We start from the raw sequence: 27268 nt of genomic DNA, 5'->3' as shown, positions 1-27268 counted from the left end.
AAAAAATTTAAAGGAGAAATAATTCAGTATGCCAGAATGGGGCCACTGTGATGTGGTTTGAAAACTGGCTGAAGGTTCATAACCAAAGGCTAATGCTCATGTAAATGTAATGAGTTCTGTCTGCCCTGTGAGGCAATGTGCATTCATGCATTGTATTAAGGTGAATTTTGTTTAGTACTTGTTAACGATCTGAAAGAAGAAATAAACATTTCAGGAATGAAACTGCGAACTGTCAACAGAATGGGAGAAACCACAAGGAATAACAAACATAGAAATACTGCAAATAGAAATAAACTTGAAGTTGGGAAGTGTAAGAAGCTGAGATTTAATTCAGGGACAAAAACAGCAACCTGTTGCCTGTGGAAGATAACTGGATTATGTACAACCAGCAAGATGGAGCCCAAGTGCAGTTTCTGTAGAGATAAATGAGTGCCCCAAACATGCTGAGATCCTGAGCCTTAGAGGCTCTCAGTTCACACTCATTTCTATGGGAGGGAGCTCCCTCTCTCCTTCTGAAGAGTGAGGCTCACATCACAGCATCACCAGGTGGAGGGCATCAGTCTCCAGATGGGTCAACCTACCACACAACAGCTGGCTTCCAGCCTCAGTGCTGCTGTCCGAGGTGCAGAAAGAAGGGGACTGAGCACAGGCACATAGAATGATCTGAAATGCTTGGATCCCACCAGCCCCAGCACTGAGGACTTCAGGCAGCCTGTGCGGTGATGCTGTGTTGGAAAAGGTGAAAGGAAAGGCCGTTGTTTATCTTCTGGCAGCCCAGGATGAAGAGAAGGGAAAAGTGGCCAAAAGCCACCTTCCCTCCACCTCCTACCATGCAGAAAAATGAGCACTGAGCCCTTCTGAAAGTCAGTTACATAAATGTAATGAGAGCTTGAAAGAGGAATGTGAATCTCAAAACTGACAACCTGATGCTGTGATCCATGCAGCTCTGGGATGGCACCCCAAGGAAGTTTCATCATTTGGACCTTCTGATGTCGGACTGAAGAAAGCATTAGCACTAGTGCTGCAGAGGAGGGACATGAGCTGTTTGCCTCAGCAGGTGTTTTCCTCTGCAGCCTCAAACTTTTAATGACACAGCACAGGTTCACTCTTGGGTGTATTACAGGAGAAAAGCATTTTCAGTCTGGAAACCCATGGTTTCCCTCCCTTGTTGAGCTCTCCCCCATTTGCAAACAATTGCGAAGGTGGAAGAATTCAGTGAACAGATGTAGCCTGCCCCCCTAGTTCCATCTGTTCACATCAGAAAACCACCACGCAATCTGGCACCGAGAGAACTCGCCACTCAGCACAGACTCTGCCCTGGATGAGGCGGGGAGAGAGAAGGGGGCTGGGCAGGGGCAGAGCTGGTGGGGCACAGGCATTGCCAGCCCTTGGGAAGCCTGCATGGCCCCTGCAGGGCTGCCTCTGGCTCTGCTTAGAGAGAAGTCCTCCAGCAATGACTGTCAAAATACAACGCACACACAGCATCCCACAAGCATCGCGGTGTCCGGGTAATGTCTCACTCACTGTCTAACTGGGGGGCTTCAGAATATGGCGATATGGGCAGAGGGGAAGTGCCAAGTAAAGAGCACAGAAGGGAAGGCTGAAATAAAGGGGTGCTCAAATGTGCAATGTGCAAAGTAGGGGAATATGGGCTTCAGACTGGGTGTTGGCTTTCTGGCATTGCAAGAAGTGAACACCAGTGCCTGGCACTCCTGAATGGGCAAAATCATGCTGGTCTGGGGGTCTCAGTGATGTGGGCTTAGATCTTGTGTATCCATGGGCTGCTACTCCTCCCCCTGCATGACTGACTTAGGGCAAGACCCACTCACTCTTCTTGTCCTTCCCAGCCCCTCCTGTAGTCTTTGTGCTGGGCTGGAGCTGCTCCAGCCTGCTCGGGAGCACGCGAGGCAGCGGTGAGGTGATGGAGCTGTGATGTGACAGCCACCGGCGCCGGGCAGAGAGTGGGGCCGGCTGCCAGCTTGCGCTCCTCCCCAGCCTCCTCCTTCTCCGTCTGTGGAAACGGGCTGACAGCACTTCTCTCCTTCTCAAGGGTGTTGCAGAGATGCAGATCGACAAGGCACTGAGCGCGCACAAGGCTGGTGGCCAGGTATGCTCCTGTAGGCAAGCAGCTGAGCTACATGACAGCCCTGAGCCATCTTCTGCTTCTCCCTATGACAGAAGTAGCATAAGGAAAGCAGACAGCCGAGGTGCAGCATTAGTGGTCAGAAATGCGCACGGCCTGCTTCTAATAGACAGATGTAACATCAGTGAAGAACTGCAGAGCAGTCCCTCCCTCACTGCTGCTGCAACTCAGCACTTCACATGTGAGCTTGCAAAGCAGTAATGGGAAAAGGCACAGCCACAGTGCTCTGCTACTGACAGCTGAGCTTCAAACCCTATTTTTCATCTGGTTTTGGGGTCGTTTTGTTGTTTTGTTTTTTTGGCTCATAGATTTTCTTGCCGTGGTGTTTGGGGGTGCTTAATAACCTCTGGGAAAGATAAACATCGGTGATTATTTTAGGCCTGTATGACCTTGCTGAGGAGTAACATGACTCCGTGCAGGGCTGAGAGCAGACTTGGCAGAGCTCGGTTGTAAGGAAGTCTTCTATTGTGCAGACTTGCTTTGCCTGTGAAGCAATATGTTTTTTTGGCCTTGCAGAGCGAAGCTCAGAGAAAAGGCTCAGCCTGCAGCGAACTCTTGCAGCAAACGACTGACTCATTTTCAGAAAATCAAGCAGGATCACAGGAGGAAGTAATAACCGGCCTTTGGAGCTGAGTGCTTCAAACCCTGCCTTCACCATCACGACGGTAAAGGAAGAAGATCGCAGATGACAGTGGAAGATGAGGCACGTCCTGTTCAGCTTTAATCGGTGCTCGATTTATGACAGATTTCACAAAATCTTTGTAAAACGCCCATCTTAACATCTCTGTCAGTGTTTTCTTCTAAACTCACACAGCAGCATTTCAGATTCCTGACCACATCTTGGTTGGCCAGCAGCGAGGCTCTTTCCCTAACAAGATGACTTGTTGTAGCGGAGAGCGGAGTAAGCCACAACAGCTGTAAATCTGCATTCTGCTTCTCCACCCTGCCCTGCTGCACCTGCAGATGAACTTTCAGTTCTGAGGCTGAAACAAACAGCACTGGCAATAAATGAATTTATCGGCTGTCACATGTCCTGACTACTGCAGGGCTCCTGAGTCACCGATGGAGTTAGGAATGAGGGACAGGTTATAACCAAAGCAGCATAATATGGAGTTATTTTCAGTGCTGCTTTCACCCACACTATTGCTCCTTTTAAGTCCTCTGCAGCTTTGCCCAGGGAGACCATGGCTCTGCTCTCCCAATGACTGCATGTGCAACATCCACCTGCACCACGCATGCATGCTGCACCCAGGCAGCTGCTGCAGCCAGCCCTCAACAAGTCACTTATTTGGACTGACACCTAAGCAGAAATGCCACCAAATAGCACAGAGGCCCCCAGGAGCTTCCAGGATTTCCAGTTCACAGACTATTTTTCATGTCTCCTTTCCATTAGTGGGATTTAGGTGGTCTCAGTGAGGTGAAATTACTGTCTTCCCCAGTTTGAGGAGGTGGCCAGAAGGAAGGTGCAATCCTGCAGCTGTGCTGACAATCCAACATGAGATATTCTGCCTGGGACTCCAGTTGGGAATGAATAAATACTCACAGCACTTGCAGAAGTCTGATAAGGCATTTGGAGAGGCAAGGCTATGCTGGGATCAGGCTGGGCAATACAAGTACCACCTCCTTCCCATCTCCACAGCTGCCCAGCTATTGCCAGCACCCTTCACTGTATAGAATCATAGAATCATTAAGGTTGGAAAAAAACACTAAGATCATCTAGTCTAACCCACCAACCCGCTCCCACCATGCCCACTAACCAGGTCCCTCAGAGCCACATCTCCGTGGTTCTTCAGCCCTTCCAAAGGCAGTCACTCTACCAAATTCCTGGGCAGCCTGTGCCAGCGCCTCACCATTCTTTCTGAGATTCAGTTTTTCCTAATATTCAACCTGAACCACCTCTGGGGAGGTCATTAATTCCTGTCCTATTGCTGTTACACAGGAGATCAACCTCCACCTCACCACAGCCTCCTTCCAAGCAGCTGTAGGGAGCATTAAGGTCTCCCCTGAGCCTCCTCTTCTCCAGACTGAGCAGTCCCAGTTCCCTCAGTTGCTCCCCATAGGACTTGTGCTCCAGACCCTTCACAGTTTTGTTGCCCTTCCCTGAACACACTCCAGTTCCTCAGTGTCCCCAGATCCTTTCACAAAGCTTTCCAGCCACTCTGCCCCCAGCCTGCAGCACTGCATGGGATAGTTCTCACCAAAGTGTAGGACACAGCACTTGGTCTTGTTGATCCTCATACAGATGGCCTCAGCCCAGCAATCCAGCCTACCCAGATCCCTCTGTAGGGCCTTCCTATCCTCAGGTAGATGGATGATTCCCCTCAGCTTGGTGTCATTTGCAAATTTAATGAAGGTGCACTCAATCCCCTTGTCCAGATTGCCAATAAAGATATTTAGCAGAGCGAGTCCCAGTACTGATCCCTGTTTACTGTGACCTTTTCTTCTCACTTGGTTAGCCTGAAGTGCTGCTATCTTGTAAACGGTAATACATCAGTGAGAGGATGCCACCAAGAAACAATGAGGAGTGGCTTAATACTCCACTGCCTAATAAAAAATCCACCATGAGGAAAATGCAGTTACATTTGGAGAGGGCTTACAGCTTCTTTGTTGCTTCCTTGTCTTCATCAGAGGGTGGTGGGCATGGAATAGGCTCCCCATGGCAGTGATCACGGTCCCAAGCTGATGGAGTTTGGACAGAGCTTTGGGTTTGGATTTTTGGTGGTTCTGTGTGGAGCCAGGAGTTGGACTCAAGGAGCCTTGTTGGTCTCTTCCAACTCAGGGCATTCTGACTTCTCATTGCCCTGGAGTGAGGGCAGCCCAATTCCAATAGAGCAATGCCATGAGGCCAGGGCACAGACGGCATATTTATATCAGCCAGCTCCTCTCTGCCTTTTGGTGAAGCAAAAGCTGAGAAATGTTAAGGTTCTCAGCAAAGGAGACATCAGTAGTTCTTAAGATGCAGACACACACAAAAGAATATGTTGCATTTTCAAGACGTGGCTTAGTTTAAGAATAAATATCTTTGTGGATGCTTTCACTGTGCACTCTGCAGAGCTTTCCCTTTGGAAGACAGTGTTACAGCTGGGTCCATAAGTCAATAAGAAGCTCAGCTCTCCCGCTTACCAGCTGTTATAAACAATCCCTTTATTTCATAACACCTCACCACTTCAAGGTCCATCTACATCTGTTGTTCTCTAATGTTTGTTGCCGAAAAGCTTTGACATCAATTGCCTCCTGGTGCAAACTGGTATGCCCCAGCTGATGTCAGTAGTGCTGCACCAGTTTGTGCCAGCAGCAAATCTGGCCCCAGCCACACGAGAATCAGGAAGCTGAGGTTACAAGAAGGGTTCTCTGCACTACAGGAATGAATGACGGAGCAGTTTCAGTTTCCTGTGTGTATACATTTCTTGCGTCCCCCACTTTCAGTCTTTCTCACACGCTGCATCCCAAGCACAGCAGGCTGAGGGGGTAGATGAAAGATGCTGCAGCTCTCATTCTGCTGGAGTGTCCCTGAACAGCTACCAGATCTCCGTGCAGAGCACAGGAATTTCTGTACTGAACCAACAACGTCACAACACAGCTAAAACAAAGAGGGAGGAAAAAAGAAACAGTGAGATAAACGTAACCCTTTTGAGTAGGTTGGTAGCTTTAAAGCAACAACTGTTCAACTCGTTCTAAGTCCTCTGCTGGTTCAAACTGCCACAGCTTCATCGAACCTGATCTCTGTCAGGAATTGCCTGGCCCCATTGCGTTTGAACTCAGGGTTAGTCCACTTCTTGCTCTTGAATCATCATAGCCCCCAAAGTAACCAGAAAATCTGTTCCCAAGATACATCCTGCTAAATACAGTGAGAAACAGCATGGGGGGAAACAGTTCATGGATAAAACACAGCTGGGGCCCACGGTGCTACCTAAACTGTAGTTCTTGTCTGCCCAGGGAAAGCGCTTTGTGAAAAGCATGCACCGCTGTTAATTCCACCTCTAGGGAATAATGGCATAACTCTGAGTATGGGAAGTTCCATACGCAGATTTTTTGCTGGATCTGGGCCTTGGTTCGCTTTTTTTCCCTGTTTACACTATGCATTTGCTTTTTGCACTTCATTCAGGATAGATAATGAAAACAGTATAGTCTGCTTCCACTTTTGTTTCTGGAACAGATCAAAGACTTTAATGGAGTCAGGCTCAGAAGAACTCTAAATGCTCCTTTCTGTCCAGATACAGCCAATTAAATGGCCCTGCTGGCTTCCAGGAGGATTACTTGAGATCTCATTATTTGCACTGAATTCAGCCCTTAGAAGAGAGCGAACACATTCTGCCAAAAAAAAAAAAAAAAAAAAAAGGGAAAAAAAAATAAAGAAAAAGAAACAAAATGTGGAAAACAGCAAAGGATTTTTCTGCATCTCCTGCATTTAATGCAATCAGCCTTAGCTAAGTGCACTGCACTCCTCTTTGTTAAATCAGTCCTGTCCTTTTTCTTTTTTCTTCCTGCTTTGGAATTGCTACAGAGGGATGAAGTTCTGCACGGCGCGCTCACTCACACCGCTGTACTAAGTCAGAGCAAGCTGGCTCCCTGCCCGACCAAACACAAACCCCTGAAGTCTGAGCTTTTCCATGGCAACACCACAGTCATCAACACAGCAAACAATTGCTCCAGCCCCTTCTTCAGTCTCCCCTCTTAGAGCAGAGGAGGATAGCACTGAGCTTGGCCCCTGGACCTGTGCTCATTACTGGGCTTGAAAGCAGAGAGTGACAAGATTGAGTTACCCTTTGCGTAGAGCTCTAAGGGAGATCAAAGGAAGGAAAATGCACTGAAACACTCAGTGCTGCCCAGCGTACTTTTGCTTAAATGAAGAGATTGTTGCTGTGTGTACAAGACTGTGCAAGCATGGCTGAGCCTGACTGGAGTACAAACTGCATCACAAAACAAGGGGCCAGTGCTGAGTGCTGTGTCACTCAATAGTGTCCAAGAGTTACAAAGCCAGGGTCCAATCACAAACTCATAGAATCATTAAGGTTGGAAAAGACCACTAAAATCATCTCGGCCAACCACCAACCCACCCCCACCATGCCCACACACCACATCTCAGTGCCACATCTCCACAGTTCTTGAACACCTCCAGGGATGGTGACTGCACCACCTCCCTGGGCAGCCTGTGCCACTGCCTCACCACTCTTTCTGAGAAGAAATTTTTCTTAGTATCCAACCTGGCACAACTTCAGGCCATTATCTCTCATCTTATCACTGTTACACAGGAGAAGAGGTCAATCCCCATCTTGCCACAAATTCCTTTCAGGGACTTGGAGAGAGCAATAAGGTTTCCCCTGATCCTCCTCTTTCTAAGACTCACAGTTCTCCCCATAAGAGGTAATGCTCCAGACCCTTCTTGGCTTCACTGCCCTTCTTTGGATGCAGAGTGCTGAGTCCTGTGTGCTCCAAGGTGTCTGAGGGCCTGGCCTTCTTCATATTTATCAGTGTGTTCTTCTGCCAGCCTAGTGCCTGGCTTTCAAGCTTGACAACAGCCTGAGGGTGCTGCAGGTAAGACTGGCCATGATCACACAGGAATAGAGAAGTTGCAGAGAAGGGTCTCTGAAAGCTAAGAGTGGAAAGCAAATCAACAGCCACGGGACTTGAATGAGCTGTAGGTGAATCTTCATCTGCATTGGACAACTTCTAAAAGATCTCCAATTTGCAGAAGATTGAAAGGTATGTCTACAGCCCACTGCGGACATGTCAGAAACCTGTGCTATGCCAGGAAAGTTGCTCTGTTAGGGAATAATGTATGGGTACATGAAACAGTGTGAATAAGAGTGTGGGCAGTTCTCTGCCATCAAACCTCACCAGTACAAATTCAGGAGTGGATATAGCTTTCCTGGCTTAGGCAATATTATATACCTCCTTTCAGGCAGTTGTAGGGAGAAGTAAGGTATCCCCTGAACCTTGTCTTCTCCAGACTCAACAATCCCAGTTCCCTCAGCTGCTCCACTTAAGACTTGTGCCCCAGACCCTTCATCAGCTGCAGTTATAGCATAGCCATTCCCTCAGCCAGATTAACCCATTCAGACATAGGTTAGAGACTTTTTCTATGTAGACAGAAAATACCCGAGCCAAGAGAGTGAGCCTTCTACACAACAGACGCACTCACAGTTCAGGTAAGATTTGTAGCTACCAGCACAAAGCTGGGTGCCCTTCACTAACACTGAGTTTAACTCTCACTGCCATCAACATTACTTTGTGTGATGTCCAAGTCGTGACGGAGGCCTCCCGATGATACGTTAATGTCAGAATTTTTCAGATTGCTTAACCCTGGCAGCTGGATAGCATCTGCACAGTGCAGGTGCCAAAACAGAGCCTGCTGGCCAGTGTGTGTTATGCATTCATTTCTGTGGCTCATCCACAGAGGAAATGAGTCTCTCGGCTGCTACCCCCAGAAAAGCTGGTTCTGCAGCCCACACTGTGATAGCTCATAAATTTAATTCTAGAGGTCCCTGACCTCTAGAATCTGGTAGTGGTAGAAACAGCGGTTAGCAAACAAGTCTCAGTGTTAACTTGAACAAGGACACAAAAAAAGGGGATCCCTTATGTTTATGCACTGATGACTTAACAAAGCCAGTCAAACTAAGCTGAGTTCTGCTAAGACAATTCTTTTTAGCACTGTTTATTTCTTAAGCTTAGGAACATAACATTTCACACTAGGCTTGGTCCAGGTTCTTGTTTCTGCAGTGGATGTGCTATCAGTGTCTCTGCTGTGAACAGCTGTTCACTAGCACAGCCCTAGTACCTGTTGCAGAGATACTGCAACATTTAACTCCCTCCCCAGACACCACGGGCTGCCAGAGCAGTCTCAGAACCTGCAACACCTATAGCCCCAGAACACTGACACGGAGTTCTGCCTTAATCAGCCCCAGATGCAGGTGGGTACTTGTCACTAGGCTGGGGAGCCCAATGATGGCTGCAGCATTCTCCCAGCTCTCTCTCCTGTACATCAGGATGTCTGCCCCGAGGGGATGCCTCAGCTGGCAGAGATCAGATTAGATTCCACAAGAGCAGAGATCAAACGGCTTATTAAACAGAGATGAAATTTCAGGCTTATTGTCTTGGTACAGATTCACTTCTTTCCCTCATCCAAAAAATGAGTTTGTGTATAAAACTGTAAGGTTCCCTGTAGCATGTTCACTTTCTGCTTTGTACCCAGCCACCAAGGACCTTTCCGCATGCAAAGCCACCCTGTCAGTCCATCACACCTTATCACTGCAGCACCAAGGTGCTCATTCACATACTGACTTGCAGTGCAAAAGCTCTCACCCTGAAATTGCTCACCCCACACTGGGAAAACAAATGCAAAGTGCTTCACAGCACCATCCTACTTTATGGCACAGCCCTGCCCATTTCACATGGAAAGTGTCCGTGCCATTAGTGACACAGCAGCTCCAGGAACTCTGCTTTGCACCTCCGCACCCACCACCACAAGTCTGCTTCTCACTGCTGGCCCGCAGCCTTTATACACACCAGTGGGAGGCATGTGCAAGCTGTGACTGTTTGAATAAGGCACTCCTGCTTTATTTCGTGCTCTTTCTTCAGGACAGTTTCCATGAATAAGCAGACAGCTGCCTGCTTCATGCAGGGGAGGCACTGACCGTGGCTGCTGCTAAGTGGCTCATCCCAGCTACTGCAGGGAGACAGCGCAGCAGCCCCTCACCTGCCTGACAGAAGAAAGCTGTCTGCTGTGGTTTCATGGGATTCCACTGTTCATTTCTGCTGCTGTGTCCTAAGGGTGCAGTCCTCCATTTGAGTCACTGCTGGGGAATGTGAAGCGTGCGCCTTTCTCACCATTTACTCACTTGGGTTTCTACTCAACAAGTCCACAGGAGCTGGGCTGTGCAAAAGGAATTGCTGGGAGAGTTTAGGTGGTACAAAAGTAAAGGTCCTGATATGTTAGATTAAATAAGAGTGGCTTACGGGAGACTCTGACCACTTGTTCACGCAGGACCTATGTGCTTCTTGTTAGGGGTGGCTCTGTCCTTCTGCCAGGCCCATCACTGCTGTAACCCTTCACCTCACTGCCTGTGTTGGGAGCAGGGCAGCCCTGGCAGGCAGCTGCTTGATGCTGGGATGCAACTGGTTATGCCAATGGGACTTCCAGCATAGAGGTGTGGGAGGCCTGGAAAGGGGAAGGGAAAAGAGGGCTGAGGTGCTGAGATGAAGTCTGGTGGGAGAAGGGAGGCACTTTCACACATGTGAATGTTTTGTAGTAGGGCTCACAAGCAGATCAGGCTGTGTGGTGCTTGTTACACTGCTGCTGTAGAAGTGGGTCAATTTGGATCAGTGTTTTTCGTGTCTTTAAAAAGGAATCCTCTTTGAAAGGATCATTCCTGCTCTCTGTATGAATTTGCTTTGTCCTTCCCAGAGTAACTGTGAACCTTCCTTCGCTAACATCTCATACTCTTGTCCAGAGAGACATTTGGGGACTGACAGCAAACCCTCACTCTCCTCCTGTGCCCTTCAACTCTCCTCCTGCCCTCCACTCACAGTACTGTCTCTGACCTTACACCAAGCCCACTGGTGCCCAAAGGTGCTGGGAAGCCCAGTAAGAACCAAACATTGGTGGGCAACAGCTCAGGGACTAAACTTCAGCATTAGCGCTGGATTTTCCATGGGGTTCTTCCTGTGAGTGCTGAGCCTCAAGTGCTGTACAGGTAAATCCTTTTCAACTAAATGAACACCTTCATATTTTAAATATATTTAAAGATCAAAAAAGCTAAACAGAGCAGAAGTAAAAATGGTGACAGATCAGAAGAAGGTGATAATAAAAGAAGTCAGCCTTTTCTGAAGGCGCAACACATAGATCATTGGAAAGGAAAGAGACAGGACTGTCTCCCACCAGCCCAATTTGGGATTTATCCCCGACCACACATACCAGCAAGGAAGGAAATGGGCCTTTTACATTTGTTCTCTGGTACTCCTAGCTTTTAAAGAAATGACAAGGCCCGTCTTTATACAACATGGTTAAAAATAGTGTTTTTTTGCTGTACAGCAAACCCAAATGTCATGTTAGCACCACAGGCATCATTTCAGAAAGTAAATAGGTGACTGCTTCTTAGGCAAATAGGAGGAATACTTTGACCTCTGGAACTGACTGATGACTCATTGATGCACTGATGTCATATGTTGGGGCTTTTTTTTGTGAGAAATGGCTGCTATCTGTATTCTCGATTCAAGCAAAATCTCCCAGGGATAAATTTTCCGAAGTACTCCAAAGATTTTAGGCTGAGATCCAAAATCCCAATTAGGTGCTGCCCAGTTCCCGTTGGTTTCAGTTCAATACAGGAATGATTAGATGCCTAAACATTGTAAGCCCAAAAGGCTTGGAGTCCCATCTGATTCCAGACTGATCCTACGCTGGATGCAGGATTGGAATCCAAGGGCACAACTCACCATTCACTGTGCTCAGAGAAATGACGCTAACTTTGTTTTTAAGACTTAAATGCTCTTTTTAGCTGTAATTTTTCAAAATAATCTACACGTAAGCACTCAACATAATTATGTTAGGAGCATGGTTTAGAGCACATGGTGGCGATGGGTTGATGGTTGGACTAGATGATCTTAGCGGTCTTTTCCAACCTTAATGATTCTATGATACAGTACAGCATCATTACAGAAATGTATTTAGAGTTTAGAAATATCCGCGGTCCAGAGCATGACTCAAAATGTAAGAGAAGACCAAGAGAGTGTCCCCATTTTCTGCCTTGCCCTCAACATCACTACCTTTTTCAGTGGTCTTTAAAATACAAAATAATGCAAGTACTTCTAGTCTTAAAACTTTGATATACTACTATAAAGTATTTGCTGAATCAGACCATCAAGTTCTTCTCCAATGTGAGGTCCCAGTGCAGGCAAGCAGCAATCAAACTAAAAAGCACTTAAGTGTGCTTAACCATACATATATTCTTTAAGTATTTTCCTAAACTGAAGCCTGAGCATTCACAACTGCATGCCCATGGTGTGAGCACCTACTGCCTGCAGAGACTGCCCAGGGAACCTACAAATGTGCTCTCAGCTCACATAAGTTTTTCCTCTTAGCTTCTTGTGACTATGATGCAAGATGTTCAAGCCCACGGTCATTAGAATTCCAGCTGAAGCAAAGAGAGAAAGGCAGCCAGAGAGGCAGTAGGAGGGAAGATGCAGAGAACATGTGGAAACCACGTGTCCAGCACCAAGCTGGTAACCTGGCCCTCTGGTCCTTTATTCCAAGCTAGAAAAATAATGGTAGGAAGCAGTATCATGTTTGGAGCATGAAAGGAGACAAAGTAGGGGGATTTACCCAGGTGAAAGGAGGAGGACGAATGGCTAACAGGGCTGAGAAGTGGAAGCAGAGAAGGGCTTTGCCAAAGAAAGGGGATGCGTGTGACTTATGTAACCAAAAGAAGCGGTTTGATGCTGTGCTGAAGAGTGCTCCTGACCTGTGTTGAAGAGGTTGTGCTTTAAGAGACCCGAGCACAGTCAGTACATCCTGAGGGAGGGATCTGAGAACCGCATAAAGGGCCTTTTCAGTGAGCAGCCTCTTGACGCGCCGGGCATCCAAAGCAGTTGCCCTTCATGGGCTTGACAGAATGAGCAGACATCCAACACAACAGGGAGGGGTTACCGACCTCAGCAGCCATCCCGGCTCTGTCAGGGCCCCTCATATGCATTGTGTGGGGTACAAATGTGTGCCAAAGGCCTTACACACAGCTGGTATATATAGCAAGTTGCAGAAGTACCTACTGTTTACTCAGCAGACTGAATTAACTTCTGCAGAGCTATTCTGGTCCACCAGTAAATATACAGAGTAAAAGGTCTTAGGAAAAGTAGTTACTGTGTATTGGCAAGTGGCACTTTTAAAAACCTTAATATCTCAGGTTATGAATGCTGGGGTTTTGTTTTGTTTTTTAAGTACCCAAAATGACAGCACTGAGTTATGCAACTCCTAGATGCCAATTTTCTTTCTTTTTTTTCTTTCCCCCTGGGGCTATATAAGCCTTTGCTGAACTTTTAGCACAAACCACTGCTGGGAATTGCCTTGGTCCTGGCACCCTGGCTCGGATGAATAGAGAGGTCTGTATGGCGAATGGCCAGGGCCATGAGCACAGAGAGCACTGCAGTGCTGCCAGCCCCGATCGCGTAGCAACCCCGCAGTCTTCAGCCCAGGTGTGAGCTGCTGTGTGACCCTAAAGGCACCCCATGAGTTCCAACACACAGCATCCTCCCTGTCCTGGAGCTCAGCACAGGAACAGGGAACAGCTCATGCCCCCAGGTATCCTTGGAGAACATAGCCAAAGGGCGGCTCAGAATAACTCAGCCATTATCTCTGCGCTGTAAAGTCACAACTTCAACAGAAATCAAGAGGATTTTGTGGTAAAAGGAAAAAAACAGGGAGGCGGGGGGTGGGGACAGAGTGTGTTTGCAGCTGCTGGCCATCTGATTTCAGCTCAATCAACAAGACTGAGTTCCAGCTCCCAAGAAAGAGAGCTTTTGATGACATATTTACATAGCCTGAACTACAGTGGTCCAAGAGGCATTGCTATAATTATAAGGATTATATTTAATACTGCACTTGGAAATGAGGGCATGAAATGCTGTTACTCTCTCTCTCCTTAAAAGCTGGACAAAATCTGTCCAAGGAACAATGATGGCAATGCACAAAGTTGGTAGGAAAGAAGAAATGTGGGAGCTCTGATCATTTTAAAGTGGATCGTGTGGCTGGCAGCTCTGGCACTGTGGGAGCAGAGCAGCGAGAAGGAAAACTGAGTGTGAATAGAAGGGCAAGTGGAAACACAGAAAGTAGATCTCAAAAGAACTGAATTAACTGCACTAAGCGAACAAATCAACTGATAAATAATATACTTCATATCCTTAAACTCATCTTTATTCTGGTAGCACACAGTGGGGCTTTGGCCAGGCTGCGGCCCAAAGACCAAACCCTGAAAGTGCTTCTAGACTTGCTTAGTTCTGCTTGTCTTGACTTCAGTGCACAATTAGGCACATGCATAACTATTTCTAGGAACTAGGCCACAGAGGTAAGCAGCCCGGTGCTAAAGACCAAATGGATCCAGTGCAGGAGAATGTGGAATTACAAGCAATTAGAGAAACAGAGTGAATGCATTTATTTGGAAAACAGAATAATTGACTGCAAAATTGCCTAATCTACAGGAATCATAGAATCACAGAATCCTCAGAGTTGGAAGGAACCTCTGAGGGCCATCTAGTCCGACTCCCTGAAATGAACAGGGACATCACAGCTAGGTCAGGTTGCCCAGGGCCTGATCCAGCCTTGCCTTGAAAGTCTCCAGGGGCGAAGCATCAACCACATCACTGGGCAGCCTGTTCCAGTGCCTCACCACCCTCACCAGCAAGCTTGATCCTATGCTAGGCTGATGTTCCACACTGTCATGTTCACATTATTTCCCACAGATGGCTTCAGGAGAGGCCAATAAGATGAAAATAGCTTTAGAAAACCCAGATGTTGAAATACCACAGCAACAAGGAAGCAGGAAGAAAAGGGAGATAGGGGTGGGGAAGGGAGTAGAAGAGTAGGGACTGGGAAGGGATTGTACAGGGGCAGTTAAGGGATGGGATGGAGAAGGGATGGGGAAGGAAAGGGACAGGGAAGGGGAGAAGAGGGGAGGAATAAAGAAAGGTAAAGAGGAGAAGAAGGAGAGGAAAGGAGAAGTGAGAAGGGAGAGGGAAGGAGAGGAGAAAAAAAAGGAGAAGTGAAAGAGAAAGGAAAAGGAAAAGAAAAATGAGAGCGTGTGGAGATGGTTTCTAAAGCAACAGAATCCTGAAGGTACGGTCTGATTTTCCAAAGTGAAAAACATAAACTGAACAGCCCAGGCAGCATTTTTGCCAACTGTCACTAGGGTGGCATTTCTGAAATCTGGTGGAATGACTCATCCCAAAACAACAACTGTTGCCAGCAAGGTCTTTCCTCCAGGTCTAGTTATTTGAATGAGAGAACTGTAAAGAACCAAATAAACAGAAAAGTCAAAGGCAACTCCTTGTCTGGGAGCTCAGCTCTGAAGCTTCCAAGGTGCCATCCACTCTCCAGACTACCCAAAAGGAACCCAGGTGACCCTCTGGGCCAAAGAAGGCATTTGCCCTGATAGAATGAACCCTTTGATTAGCAGAACAAATCTGTCATTCGGCACTTTGTCACCTCTACTCACACCAAACACACATACAGCATTGCATCCTCCTGAGCCCCTCTGCCCATGGCATTAGGGATTTTGCAGGATGGAGGAAGCACTGTCCAGCCAACAGGTAGCACAGTTCTGGAAGGGCTCGAGACAGACACCCCTGAATCCAGCAGGAAAAGAATCAACCACAGCACCACCAGCACAGCTAAGCACCTTCCTTCCCTAGTACAAAATGCAACAAATTCAAAGACGTTTGCTGAAGCAGTGTTGTTTTGCTGAATAATTTATATCCCCGAGACCTCTGAAAATGAGCAGCATACACTTCAGCACTGCAATCGCTATTCAGTGGAGACAGTGCACATTGTGTTCAGTAAGCTCATTGCTTAAACACTGTTGCCATGACTATAAGAAAGTGATTATACTATTGTTTACAAGAGGCTTTCAATAAGTCATTACCACGGTAGCCAGATTTTTGCCTTGAGTCAAAATTTTTAGGAGGAATATATATATATATATATATATCTTACAGGTATAATTAACTTTGTGATCAAGACAATTTCATTAAGAGTCTTTGAAAACTGAATACATCGTAGGGTGAGAAATGAAAACAAGTAAGAATTAGAAGTGACTCTGGACTGTTGACTCTCTGGTTTTCCAACTGCTTCATAAGTTCATTGGTAAATTCCATGGAGAAGGAAAGTCCTGCTAACTAAATAACTGCCGTAACTCGTTTTCAAGAAAGAAATAATTTACAGGGTAAGCACCAACGTAGGAGTTAAATGTGATGAGTAACAGTGTAAAAACAAACCTTACACAAAGTAAGGGGAAAAAGACTTAAAAAGACCAAGGATAAATGTTTGGGATTATGAAAAAGGGCATTTCAGCATCCTAGGTCAATACCTACTGCGTGCTGCTCTGAATCCCCTGGTGTGCACGTCCAGTACATGAACTCTTTATCTCAATAGTGTGTTGATGATCAACAGTTTCCAAAACTAAGTTACTCTGAAGCTGTCGGAAAGTCTTCCTCACATTTCCTATGGACAGTAACACAAAGCAAAGGGATGATTAATAGAGTGCTGGACTAGGAGTCAGGAAATCTGGGCTCTGTTCCCAGCTCTGCCACTGACCTGCCGTTTGACCTTGGGCAAGACACCTGACCTTTCTGTGCTTCTGTTCCTGCGTCCACTCTTTGTCTATCTTGTCTCTCGAGGCCCTGAGGTATGCAGGGAAGGGCACGGTTCTCGCTGCATGTTTGCGTAACACCTACTATGGGGAGGTGCCTGTAGAGCGCTGCAGCGAAGCCAGGGTGCCACAGCAATGACTGCTGCACAATTCTATGCTTTGTATCAAAGTAGAACAGCCAGAATGAAACTTCTTGGTTTCACCTGCTGGTCCAGGAACTCACCAGCTCTTTCAGGCACCTTCAGGCTCAGGCAGTAGGTGAACAGCTTTGCAAGATCTGCTTTCTCACCCTGTCACAAGTACTTTCATGCCAATTTCTAATTGCTACCAATTTCTCTGCACTTTGATTCAGCTGCCTTTAAAAGTGCATCACGACAACCCAGTGACACAGTCATAAATAGCTGCAGGAGCCATTTCTAAATGAAAGGAACTCCTTCAGGAAAATGGCAACACTTGTATGTGAAGCCAAGGGCAGAATGTATTTGCAAATTAAATACATACATATGTAATTCTTCAATAAGCGCTCATGTTATTCAATTAAGAAATATCTCCGAGCCTTCCTTCCACCTGAGCCACAGACACAAGCCTTCCTCCATCACTATAGTATCATCCTCTTACCAGATGGAGGCAATACACTCAGGACCAAGCGGCTCCCACCTGCTGCTGCTGGGGTGCAGCTGCAGCGTCACCAGAGAGCAGATAACTGCAGTGTAGGCTGTCAGCTCCAGGCCCACTCTGCTCCCAGTCTGCCACAGAATCAAGTACATGCAGTGTTTGGACACAGCTAAATTAATTGGGAGATTAATTGGAGTACAAACCGATGCATAATTAAGAGCAAGTAAAGCAAAAAGAAATACAAATATGAAGCATGTATTTATGATTATGGGAAAAAACAAACAAATGCCAAAAATCAAAACAAAACAAGAAAACTTCTCTTTCCTAAAGAGAAGGGGCAGCAAAGTAAGAGGCACTGCCACGTCTTGAGCTTTCAGTGTGAATCTCAGGCAACATGTTGCCTCGTATAAAAACCCAGCTCTGGGAGTCATGTCATTATGTAAAAGACTCATTTGAATTTATTTTTTCATCATTACACTTGTGGGACGAATGCTGCAATGGTGATCTAAACGCACCTTGACGGCTCAAAACACAGAAGTCAAATAAGAAGAAGCCATCAACTCATAGACGTGGCCTGCAGTTTTGCCAAGGCAGACATTCAGATACCCTGTCTCAGGCCCATCAATAATGAATGTGGCTTCCAAGCCATAAAACTCACCATCAGATTTCAGTGCACTTTAGTAAGGTGATAAATAGTATTTTTCGTAGAGGAAACTGAGGTTTATAGAAGTGAAATAACTGGAGTAATCTGTCGAAAAGATCTTAGAGTAGAAACTGAGATTACAGTGCATGCACCTAAGAACTCTTCCTTGAGAGTTGCAGGTATTTTGTGATAGGTGTCAGAGTTGGCACTTTAATGCAATTACGGACTGATTACCTGCATCTAAGAATACTCTGGAGGAACTTTACAAGGTATGACCAATTCACATGGCTCTCAAGTGGCTAGAAGAGGCTTTTCACAAGAAATCTGGGGAGTAAGTACTTTGTGCTTTCATTTAGAACAAAACAAAACCAAACAGAAAATAACTGTCTCTCATTACCGTTAAGTTGAATAAGCTGGCCTCTGCAGATACCTTGGTAGAAAGGACCGTTGTCAGCAGTTAAGAAGAGGAAGAGAGACATGTTACGGTCTTTCCTAGTCTGCTAACTGACTAACCTACTTGCTGGGGTTTTTTTGGTCACTGCAGGCTAACTGAAGACCACATACACCTTCTGCAGACAGTGTTCATTGCCACAGGAGGAGCAATAACGGCGAGATAAGTTTCAGCAAAGCAGCTTCTCTGACTCAGACATACCTTTCTAAGGTTCAGATTTTCCCACAGTGCAGCTAACGTTTTTGCTGGAGTCACATTTCTCAGTACAGAAGAAACAGAAGCTGTTTTACTCAGCCATTGCAGTGCTACGCACAAGGGACTCACTACGGAAACTGCAGAACGGAGGAAACTTTCATTAAATGCATTCAGAGGTTAAAAAGCTTCAGAGTAAACCATTTGACTGAAGAATTAGGGCTGAAAAAGCTCCTAAACTAGCAGACACTTAACAAGTTCACTTGCTGAACTTTTCATTAAACAATAACCTTTACGCCGCCTCCGGGGAGCTGCCTTCATTTTGGTTCAGAGAACATTCTCATAGCCAAGGGGAACTTGGATCTTCAGTGCCCAGGTCCATCCTAACCAAATGGCTCCCAGCAGACAAAAAGGCCCACGACAGCAATTCAAAGTTTTCTACCCACAAAGGCAATGTGACTCATTTTATCTGACTCAGCCGCAGAAATTGCCTTTCTCCAAACCCAGCTTTGCTCCCGCAGAAGCACAAGGAGCAGACAGCGGTCCTCCACCTCACAAACAGAACATTCTGTCACCCTGGCACCAAACTTTGTTTCTCCAAAGATCCCACCCCAGCTTTGCAGAATGGTCTGTGCTTTAATCCACTCTCGCTCACCGCGCCGTAACATCACTTCACCCCATGGCTGGTTGCCTTACTCTGTTCACTTTCAAACAAACAGCTTCCAAAAATTACATACATCCAGAATCAGAAAATGCAACTGCTGTGCAGGGTGCCCTGGCAGCCCACTGGCAAGAAGACAGTTCAAGAGAAGCTCAGGAAGCATAAATTTAGGCCACAAATACCAGCAAGTAAACCCTTCCATTTAAAGTATTTGAGGATCTTTGATGCCAACACGCAGTAGTTCAAGCCTTAAAAATATATTAAAAAAGATTAGGAAACAATGTCAGGGCTTCTACACTCTTAAATGAGCACAGGATCTCCACATAAAACAACAACCTCAGTCAAAGTTCTACAAGCCAAACCTTTGTAAGCCACAGAGAAGGTATGTGTTGTGTAGGATGGGAGCTACAGACCTGTAGACCTATATAGATCTATGTATGTGTCTGATGGCCAAGGTCCCTAGGTGAGATATTAACATTAGAGGACACTGAATGCCCTCACAGCAACAGCCTGCTGGAGTCTAAGGACTATGTCAGGAATTACCAGGAGTTGGACTCGATGATCCTTATGGGTCCCTTCCAACTTGTGATATTCTATTCTATGATTCTATGAAACCTGGCTCTCGGCACCAGATGGATATCCCTGACTTCCACTGATGTCCTTGGGGAACCAAGAGAAATCCACAACTCTTCCAGATTTGTACTGCTGTTATTGAGAACGTAAGGGGGCAGGAGGAATTAACCCACTTCCCTCTTTCCCTTTTCTTTCTCATCTGGGGAGCAGGCCGCATTCACAGAATACAGTAACAGTCCTTATCATGATAAACTACGAGAGGAGCAGAAATAGAACGAGTCACCTGGGACTGGGAGTGATGATAAACACCGCTTAACACGCTCAGAGGAAGACGTCAGCCACCAGAGCAATGGCTGCAATGCAACAACCTGACCCGAATAACACCCCAGTGCCTGAGAAGCAGAGCTCCTGGCCTGCACAGGGCAAAAGAAACAGTGTCAGAAAAATGAAGGAACAGAATGGTCACCGGGGACTTGCAACTGCGGTGCAAGAACTTTGGTATTACCCGTTCAACGCTTAAGCCACTGAGGAATGCCCTCCAGAGCTAACAGTTTATATAGGACGTAAATAATATAAACAGCTAAGTGCTGGAGGGCATACATATATACATGCAGATGTATGTATAAAGGAACGACAGAATATTTTATCTGTTTCACTCCGCACCATGAAAAGTAACACTACCACATAAATAAACAAATGTCAGCTCTTGGGAAATGCGGGGAGGCGGAAAGCACAAAAGCTTTCCTTGCCATGTCCAGGAGAATAAATTTCTTCTCCACATGCACCCACACCCATCAGCCCAGCTCAGAAATCTGGTCCCAGCTCTTCAATTAGAAAATGCTGCTGCCAAAGATGCTTTCTCAAAAAGCCAAGTAATGCTGCCAGACTGAGCCCAAACCCTACCCCACTCCAAAATCTCTCTTCTGCTGGTTTTAAACTGTCCGCTGGGGACAGACAATTATCAAATAATAGCATCGACAACATCAGATTATCACTTCAAGCTCTTTGATATGTTCGAGTGAACTCTGTTTCAAACCTTATCAAGTGTCAAATATTTACTCTGGAGCCCAACTATGTAAACGACCCATCCCGTGCCACCAAACGTGGCAGGCGAGCTTGTAACAAGAGCAGAGGGATCTGCAAAGCGAGGGGAACAGCCTGGCTATTTTCAGTGGAGGAAGCGTGGGGACAGTCTTAGGTTCTGCAGAACAAAGAGCGCCCTGATAGCCAGAGCTCCCCAGAGAGCTATGACCGCCTTCACGCTTATCTACACTGAGTTTTTTTAACCTGATAGAGCTGCAACAAGGCAGGTGGAGCTCCACAGTCCCCCCGTGGAGTCAGAGATGTGTCAAACCTCACATCCTCAGCGTGAGACTCACACATGCTCCCGCCTTGTGCCTCCTCGTGCCAGAGCTGCACCTCCCACAGCTGAGGCTCAGAACCGTGCCACGTTCCAGGACCCCACGCGCCTCCGATCTGCCATCTGCTCTCAGCAAAAGGCCTGAAATGATAGGAATAACCATCGGTGCAAATAAGGCTTCCACCGGATTTCCCCTTCAGAAACATCCCGCAGAGCATGGATCCTGCAGCCTCATAGATGTCTCTTCCCCATCTATTTATGGGCTCGCTCTGCCTCATCCTTCCTGTTGCGAGTGCCCTCGGGATACCTGGTAGAGTACATTCCTCCTCCGGCTACAGGCAGAACAAAAGCAATAGCCCATCATTTCCGGCCCATCGCTGCCCTCTGACTTTTTGAGATGAGGAACACAATGCTGGGCTACCTGCTGGATGCCCCTCAACCATCTGAATTCATCCTATGCAGTCAACTTTAACGTTTGCACAAATGTTCTAACGAGTGCTCAGAGTACACAGAGATGTGATTTAGAGCCAAAGCCTTTCTCCGCTCCTCAGCGAGGCAGCCCTACAAAGCAGCCGTGAGGAACGGCTGCGTGGAGCAGAGTGGGATGCGCAGTGACATCAGCATCACGGAGCAGCTCCATGAGCCATCCGTTCTGCAGTGCCAAAATGTGGCTTAGCGCCCCATCGTCACGCTGGGTGAAGTCACACACCTTGTCAGCAGCATTACTGAATGCAGGCACGCAAAACGAGGGGTGCTTCAGCACCTTCCTTTATCAGATACATGCAGAATGCAGAATACATGCACACGGGCCGCGATGGCATCATCTGGCAAAGAGCAGGGTAACAAGCCCTCTAGGAAACAGGGGCAGCCCCTGCTGAAAAGATGAAAACCTTTGGGCATTTTCTTTGGGGCTGTTTCACTTAGCAGTTTCAAGCAGCTGCCTCCAGCTCTTTCATAATAATTGTAACAGACAGTAAAAAAAAAGAAACACATCTAAAAGAACAACACACAGGCTTGTTGCCTGACTTCAGAAAGAGGAGTTTTCTGGGACTCACATTGTTATGCAAAAGCCTTATTGTTGGGTTTTGGTGGTTTTTTTTTTTCCCCTGTATGACAAGTGCAAAGCATTTTGTTAATAAGCACTGGAAAAATAAAATAAAGGCCTTCTTGATTGTAACACGGGAGATGCAATCTGTACACTGAAGTCAGATGGAAGCACCCCGGCTCCCTTTGGACACGTTATCATGTACACAACGTTATCACGTTGGCACTGACATCACCGCCCCACTCAGTACAGCAAAAGGGGTGAAAGTAACCACAGAGATCCCAGGTTAGGATAGATCAGGCGCTCAGAAGGACAGGTTCATATGGGGAAGGGAGGGAGCAGCCTATTTCAGGCCGCTCACACAGCAGGGCTCTGAGTGCTTCGTGTGTGCCCAGAATGAGCTGGGACGCAGTACAGCTCATCCTACAGCAACAGGAGATGAGGCTCAGCTTCTGTGACACATCCAGAACAGCTTTCAGTTGAAAAAGGTCAGTGTGTTGTCTGTGGCCTGGAGAACCCTTGTAACTCAATGGTCACTGGGCACTGCCATGAGCTCTGCTTCCAGGGCGCCTGCCCACCTCACACACAGAATCACAGAATCACAGAATGACCCGGCTTGGAAGGGACCTCAAGGATCATGTAGTTCCAACCCCCCTGCCTGGCAGGGCCACCAAACATACACCTTTACTAGATCAGGTTGCCCAGGGCCCCGTCCAACCTGGTCTTGAACACCTCCAAGGACGGGGCATCCACAACCTCCCTGGGCAGCCTGTTCCAGGGCCTAACCACTCTCCTAGTGAAGAACTTCCCCCTAACATCCAACCTAAATCTTCCCTCTTTTAACTTAAAACCATTTCCCCTAGTCCTGCTATTGTCAGCCCTTTCCAAGAGTTTACTCCCCTCATGGGAGTAAGTTCCCTTCAGGTATTGAAAGGCTGCAATGAGGTCACCCCGCAACCTTCTCTTCTCTAGGCTGAACAAGCCCAACTCCCTCAGCCTGTCCTCACAGGGGAGGTGCTCCAGCCCCCTGATCATCTTCGTGGCCCTCCTCTGGACCCTTTCCAAAATCTCCATGTCTTTTTTGTACTGAGGTCACCACACCTGGACACAGTATGAGAGATGGGGCCTCACCTCAGAGGTAACGAGGCTAAAGGACACATTGCCTGTCTAATCTGAGGCAAAAATGTTGACGGAACCAACGTGGTCGCAGCAGCCAAGCGGTGCCCGAGGGACACAGAGCTGCCCTGGCTGCCTCACACTGCCCTGGGATACAGCTGGGCACGGAGCTCAGACTGTTTTCACAACGCTGTCTGTGGGCGTGGAGCTGCCGGGGGTGCATCTGCCACCACACAACCCCAACTCCATGAACACAGAACGCCTTTATCCAGGCCGGGACCCCTCACGCCTCAGGTCACGCCAGTCCCGGCCCCACCTTCACGCCTCGCACTGGGACCAGCGGGTGCTCCGGGACCGTGGGTCCGCCGAGAGCCGCCTCCCGCCGGTATGGGGCGCTGTGACTCACCGCCAGCAGGGCCGAGGCGCGCTGCTCCCCCGCCGGCTGCTCCCCGTTGATGCCGCCGTTGCTGAGGAGGTGCTGGTGATAGTCCGGGGGCGCGGCGGCGGTCGGTGCGGCCGTACCGCCTCCTCCTCCTCCTCCTCCCGCCGCTCCTGCGGCCGCCTTGGGGTGCTTGGCGGCCTTGCGGGCTCCCTGCCCTTGCTGCACGAGGTGGAGGAGCTGTAAGGTGCTCTCCCGTTCGCGGTCGGAGCTCTCGGCGCGGCCCCGTTCGTATCGTCCCTCGCAGCTGAGGTGGTGCTGGCGGCAGACGGCGATGCGGGCCCGCAGCCGCTCCACGATGGCGCTGTGCACGCGGGGAGCCGCCGGGCCCCCCCCCAGCAGCCCGGCCGCCAACCCCGCGGCCTGGGGGGGAGCCGTGTCGCCCATCGCTCGGCCCTGCGGATGGGTCCGCTCCGCACTCACTGCCACATGGAGGCGGATGGGGGGGTATAAGAGGCGGGGGCAGCGGTCGCGGCCCGAGTCCGGGGGAGGGCGGACAGCCCCGCGCCCCCTGAGCACCCCGCCCGGCCCCCGGCGGAGCTCGGGGCTGGAGGGAAGGAGAAGGGGGACCCGCTACGGCCGTGCCACCATCGGGGCTGGGCAGCCCCAGCCGAGGGGCGGATGGCCGGGGGAGCGGGGGAGCGGGGGGGGGGTTGTCCGATAGAGGAAGAAAAATCAAAATCAAAGGAGCCGCTGCCTCCAAAACGAAGCGCCGGGCGGGGGGAGGCTCCCTGGGGAAGGAGTGCGACCGGGCAGGTTTACTGATTTTATTTTATTTCGGGCGCGGGCGGGGGGTTATTTCTTGAAGTGGAAATTGATGCGAGGAAAGGAACCGCCGAGCACTGTCCCGGCCCCCCCCCTCGAGGTGTGGTTCGGCGCTCCGCCGGGTTCTGAGCAGTGAAGCGGTCCGTCGGTCCGGGCTGGTCTCGGTCCCGTCTTTGTTGCTCCGTCTCTGCCGCTCCCCTTCGGGCTGCGCCCGTCCGTCCGTCGCTGCGGGGTTCCACGGGGTCCCGGAGCGCTGCCCGCCGCTGTGCGATCGCTTCTCGCGGCCGCTGGGTAAAGCCGAAGCGCTTTCGGTGCTTATTTCTCCCCTAAGCAATAACGCAGCGAGCTACAACCCCAGGCAAAGAACTCCTCTCATGTACTTTCCCGTAGACTCCCAGACAGCGAACAGTTTCGAGTGCAGTTTCAAGAAAAGCACTGGAGCCAAAAATAAAAATTATATATATATGAAAAATAAAATAAAAAAAATAGAACCAAACCAACAAACACGGAGCCCCTCTTCAGCCGGCGATCACAAGCGGAGAGTTGCACTTACAAACTTGCAGCCCGAGCAGTCCGGCCGCTTTTCCTTTGTGTTTTTGTATATCCCATCCCCGGCTGCGGGCCGCGCTCCCGCCGCCTCCTCCTCCTCCTCCTCCTCCTCCTCCGCCGCCGCCGCAGCCCTCGGCCGTGCCCCGCGGTGCGTGCGGGGCTCTCGGATCGGGCCCTGCGGGGGCGGGGGGCGGGTGGCTCGGCGGCGCCGCCGGGGCCGGGGCGAGCGGCGGAGCCTCCCAGCGGCCGAGCGGGGGACCGGGCCGAGGAAATCCCCCCTTCGCCGCCGTGCGCTCGTTCCGCCGTACCTGGGTGCCGGGCCGGAGGGCGGTGCGGGGAACCGCCTGCCGCTCTCCCTCCTCCTCCGTTGGCCGGAGGTAGCGGAGAGCGAGTTGTGCGATATATCGCGGCTGTGCGCGGCTCCGCCGGCTGGATCGCTGTGGAACGGGCGGCAGAAAAAACAAGCGGTGCTTTACAGGGCGCTCTCACGCGCTGGGTCAGGGTTGGGATGGAGGAGCTGCGGCACCGAGCGTGTTACTTGGGTGTCCGGCAACGGGAAAGCCGCGGGCTCGGCGCTGCTCCTGCCACGATCTTCGTTGGGACCGAGGGCGGCCGCTGCGAGATCTGACCCTGCCGGCGGAGTTCTGGAGGTGGGCTGTGTTGGACACACAGGTCCCTTCCGACCCCTACGGCTCTGTGCTTCTGTGAGGTGCAGAAGTAGCTGGGCCCGATCACGTCTGTTAAAGCAACACACGATTGTGCTGCCTGCGTACCCAGACACTGCTCTGGGAATAAAAGTGACCCTAAGCACAAGGAGACGCAGCGCTGATGTGAAACCTCAGCTTGGTTCTGCAGTGCAGCCCATCAGTAAACCTCACACATTCCATCACTGCGTCCTGCGATCCAGGCCCTCCTGGAACCTAACACCAACCTTTCAGCTTCCAAACTCACAAATCCTTTGGATATTGTTGCTGAAATGACACATTCCTTGAAATTCACTCCAAATAACCATTGCTGGGTGTACGGGGGATACCCCACACCCCATCTCTCCAGGTGGATTTCCACGATCTGAGTGTTTGGACCCATGTTTGTGCAGTGCAGAGTTTGTTGCCCAACCAAAGGGCAGGTTTGGGGATGTGGAAGGCATTATTGCTAACAGGAAAAAGGGATTTTTTTTGTCTAACCTTGAACAGCTGAGGAAGAGTGGGTTATTATTTGATACGTAATGATAGCATGCATCTGGTGAGAACAATGAGCTGGCAATGTTGGAAAAAATAAAAGAGGGGGTTGGGGGGTAGTTTGTACAATAATGGACAGTGTTACCTTTGCTTCAGGCCCTTCTGGGGCTTAGTTTTCCAACAGTGACACAACTCCCGTGCAAAAGAAGCAGGGGTGCTTTGCATGATGCCTTGTATGAGGTCTCCAGCGTTGCAATGAGACAGATCGGTGCTGCCGCTTGGGGAGATACCGGGGCAGCTGCAGGAGTCCTCTGCTATAAGCTGCTGTAGGGCTCGGAGAACCATCTTTCAAAACAAAGATAGTTTTGACTTGTAACTTTAAGATGTTTAAGATTCACTTTTTGTTTTGCCGAGCAGCGTCTCATGTGTTTTGTGGTTTAATATAGATCGCTGGCAGGGCGAGACAGCTGCTTGCACGGCTGTGCGGTAAGTCCAATATACAGCAAATGCTGCCCCTGCTGTCTGAGAGAAGGAAATACCCGAACCCCGTCACTCGGCACTTCAAGTTTTGCTCGGGGCGCTGCCGAAAGTTACCAGCTCCTGGAAAGCAGCACCAGATCTGAACGGGCTCGTTGCTTTCATACAATCAGCTGGCTCTGAACACCATCACACATCGCTTGTGACCGTGTCACATGCATTCTAATAGAAGCACGCGTGATGAAACGTTAACGTAACAGATCCTGAATAATTGATTACTTCCCCCCCCTCCCCCCTCCATCTGCCAACAATAACACGCGGCCTCTTGAATTGCAGTTGTAATCTCACGTGAACTGTCATGCTTGAGTATTTTCCTGTGTGAATTTGCTGCTGCAGTTGAAACTCTGGGTTTCCTAAGTCAGCACCCCCTCCAAATAGGCAAAGCGCTCACTTGTGCTCACCATGGAAGTCCCATTGTGCTGATAGAATCATAGAATCATAGAATTACCCAGGTTGGAAAAGACCTTGAAGATCATCAAGTCCAACCGCAGCCTAACCAGTACCCTAACTCTAAAAACCCTACACTAAATCATATCCCTGAGCACCACATCCAAACGGCTCTTAAACACATCCAGGGATGGCGATTCAACCACCTCCCTGGGGAGCCTATTCCAGTGTTTAACTACCCTTTCTGTAAAGAAGTTCTTCCT

The 27268-nt window shown here is 48.9% G+C and overlaps 1 protein-coding gene across 1 annotated transcript in view; it reads right to left on the bottom strand.

Annotated features, from left to right (window-relative positions):
- Positions 1-25067, bottom strand: part of MAML2 (mastermind like transcriptional coactivator 2) — a 198180-nt gene extending 173113 nt beyond the window's left edge. Inside the window, 2 exon segments of the mRNA XM_015852284.2 lie at positions 23557-24789; positions 24908-25067. Of these exon segments, the coding sequence (XP_015707770.1) occupies positions 23557-23976 (420 nt within the window). The 5' untranslated portion in view covers positions 23977-24789; positions 24908-25067.
- Between the last annotated feature and the right edge of the window lie 2201 nt (positions 25068-27268).

The sequence above is a fragment of the Coturnix japonica genome, chromosome 1 (genome assembly GCF_001577835.2).
Source record: "Coturnix japonica isolate 7356 chromosome 1, Coturnix japonica 2.1, whole genome shotgun sequence".
Classification (NCBI taxonomy): Eukaryota; Metazoa; Chordata; class Aves; order Galliformes; family Phasianidae; genus Coturnix; species Coturnix japonica.
The sequence above is the reverse complement of the archived record's forward strand: the minus strand, read 5'-3'. Positions and strand labels throughout refer to the sequence as shown.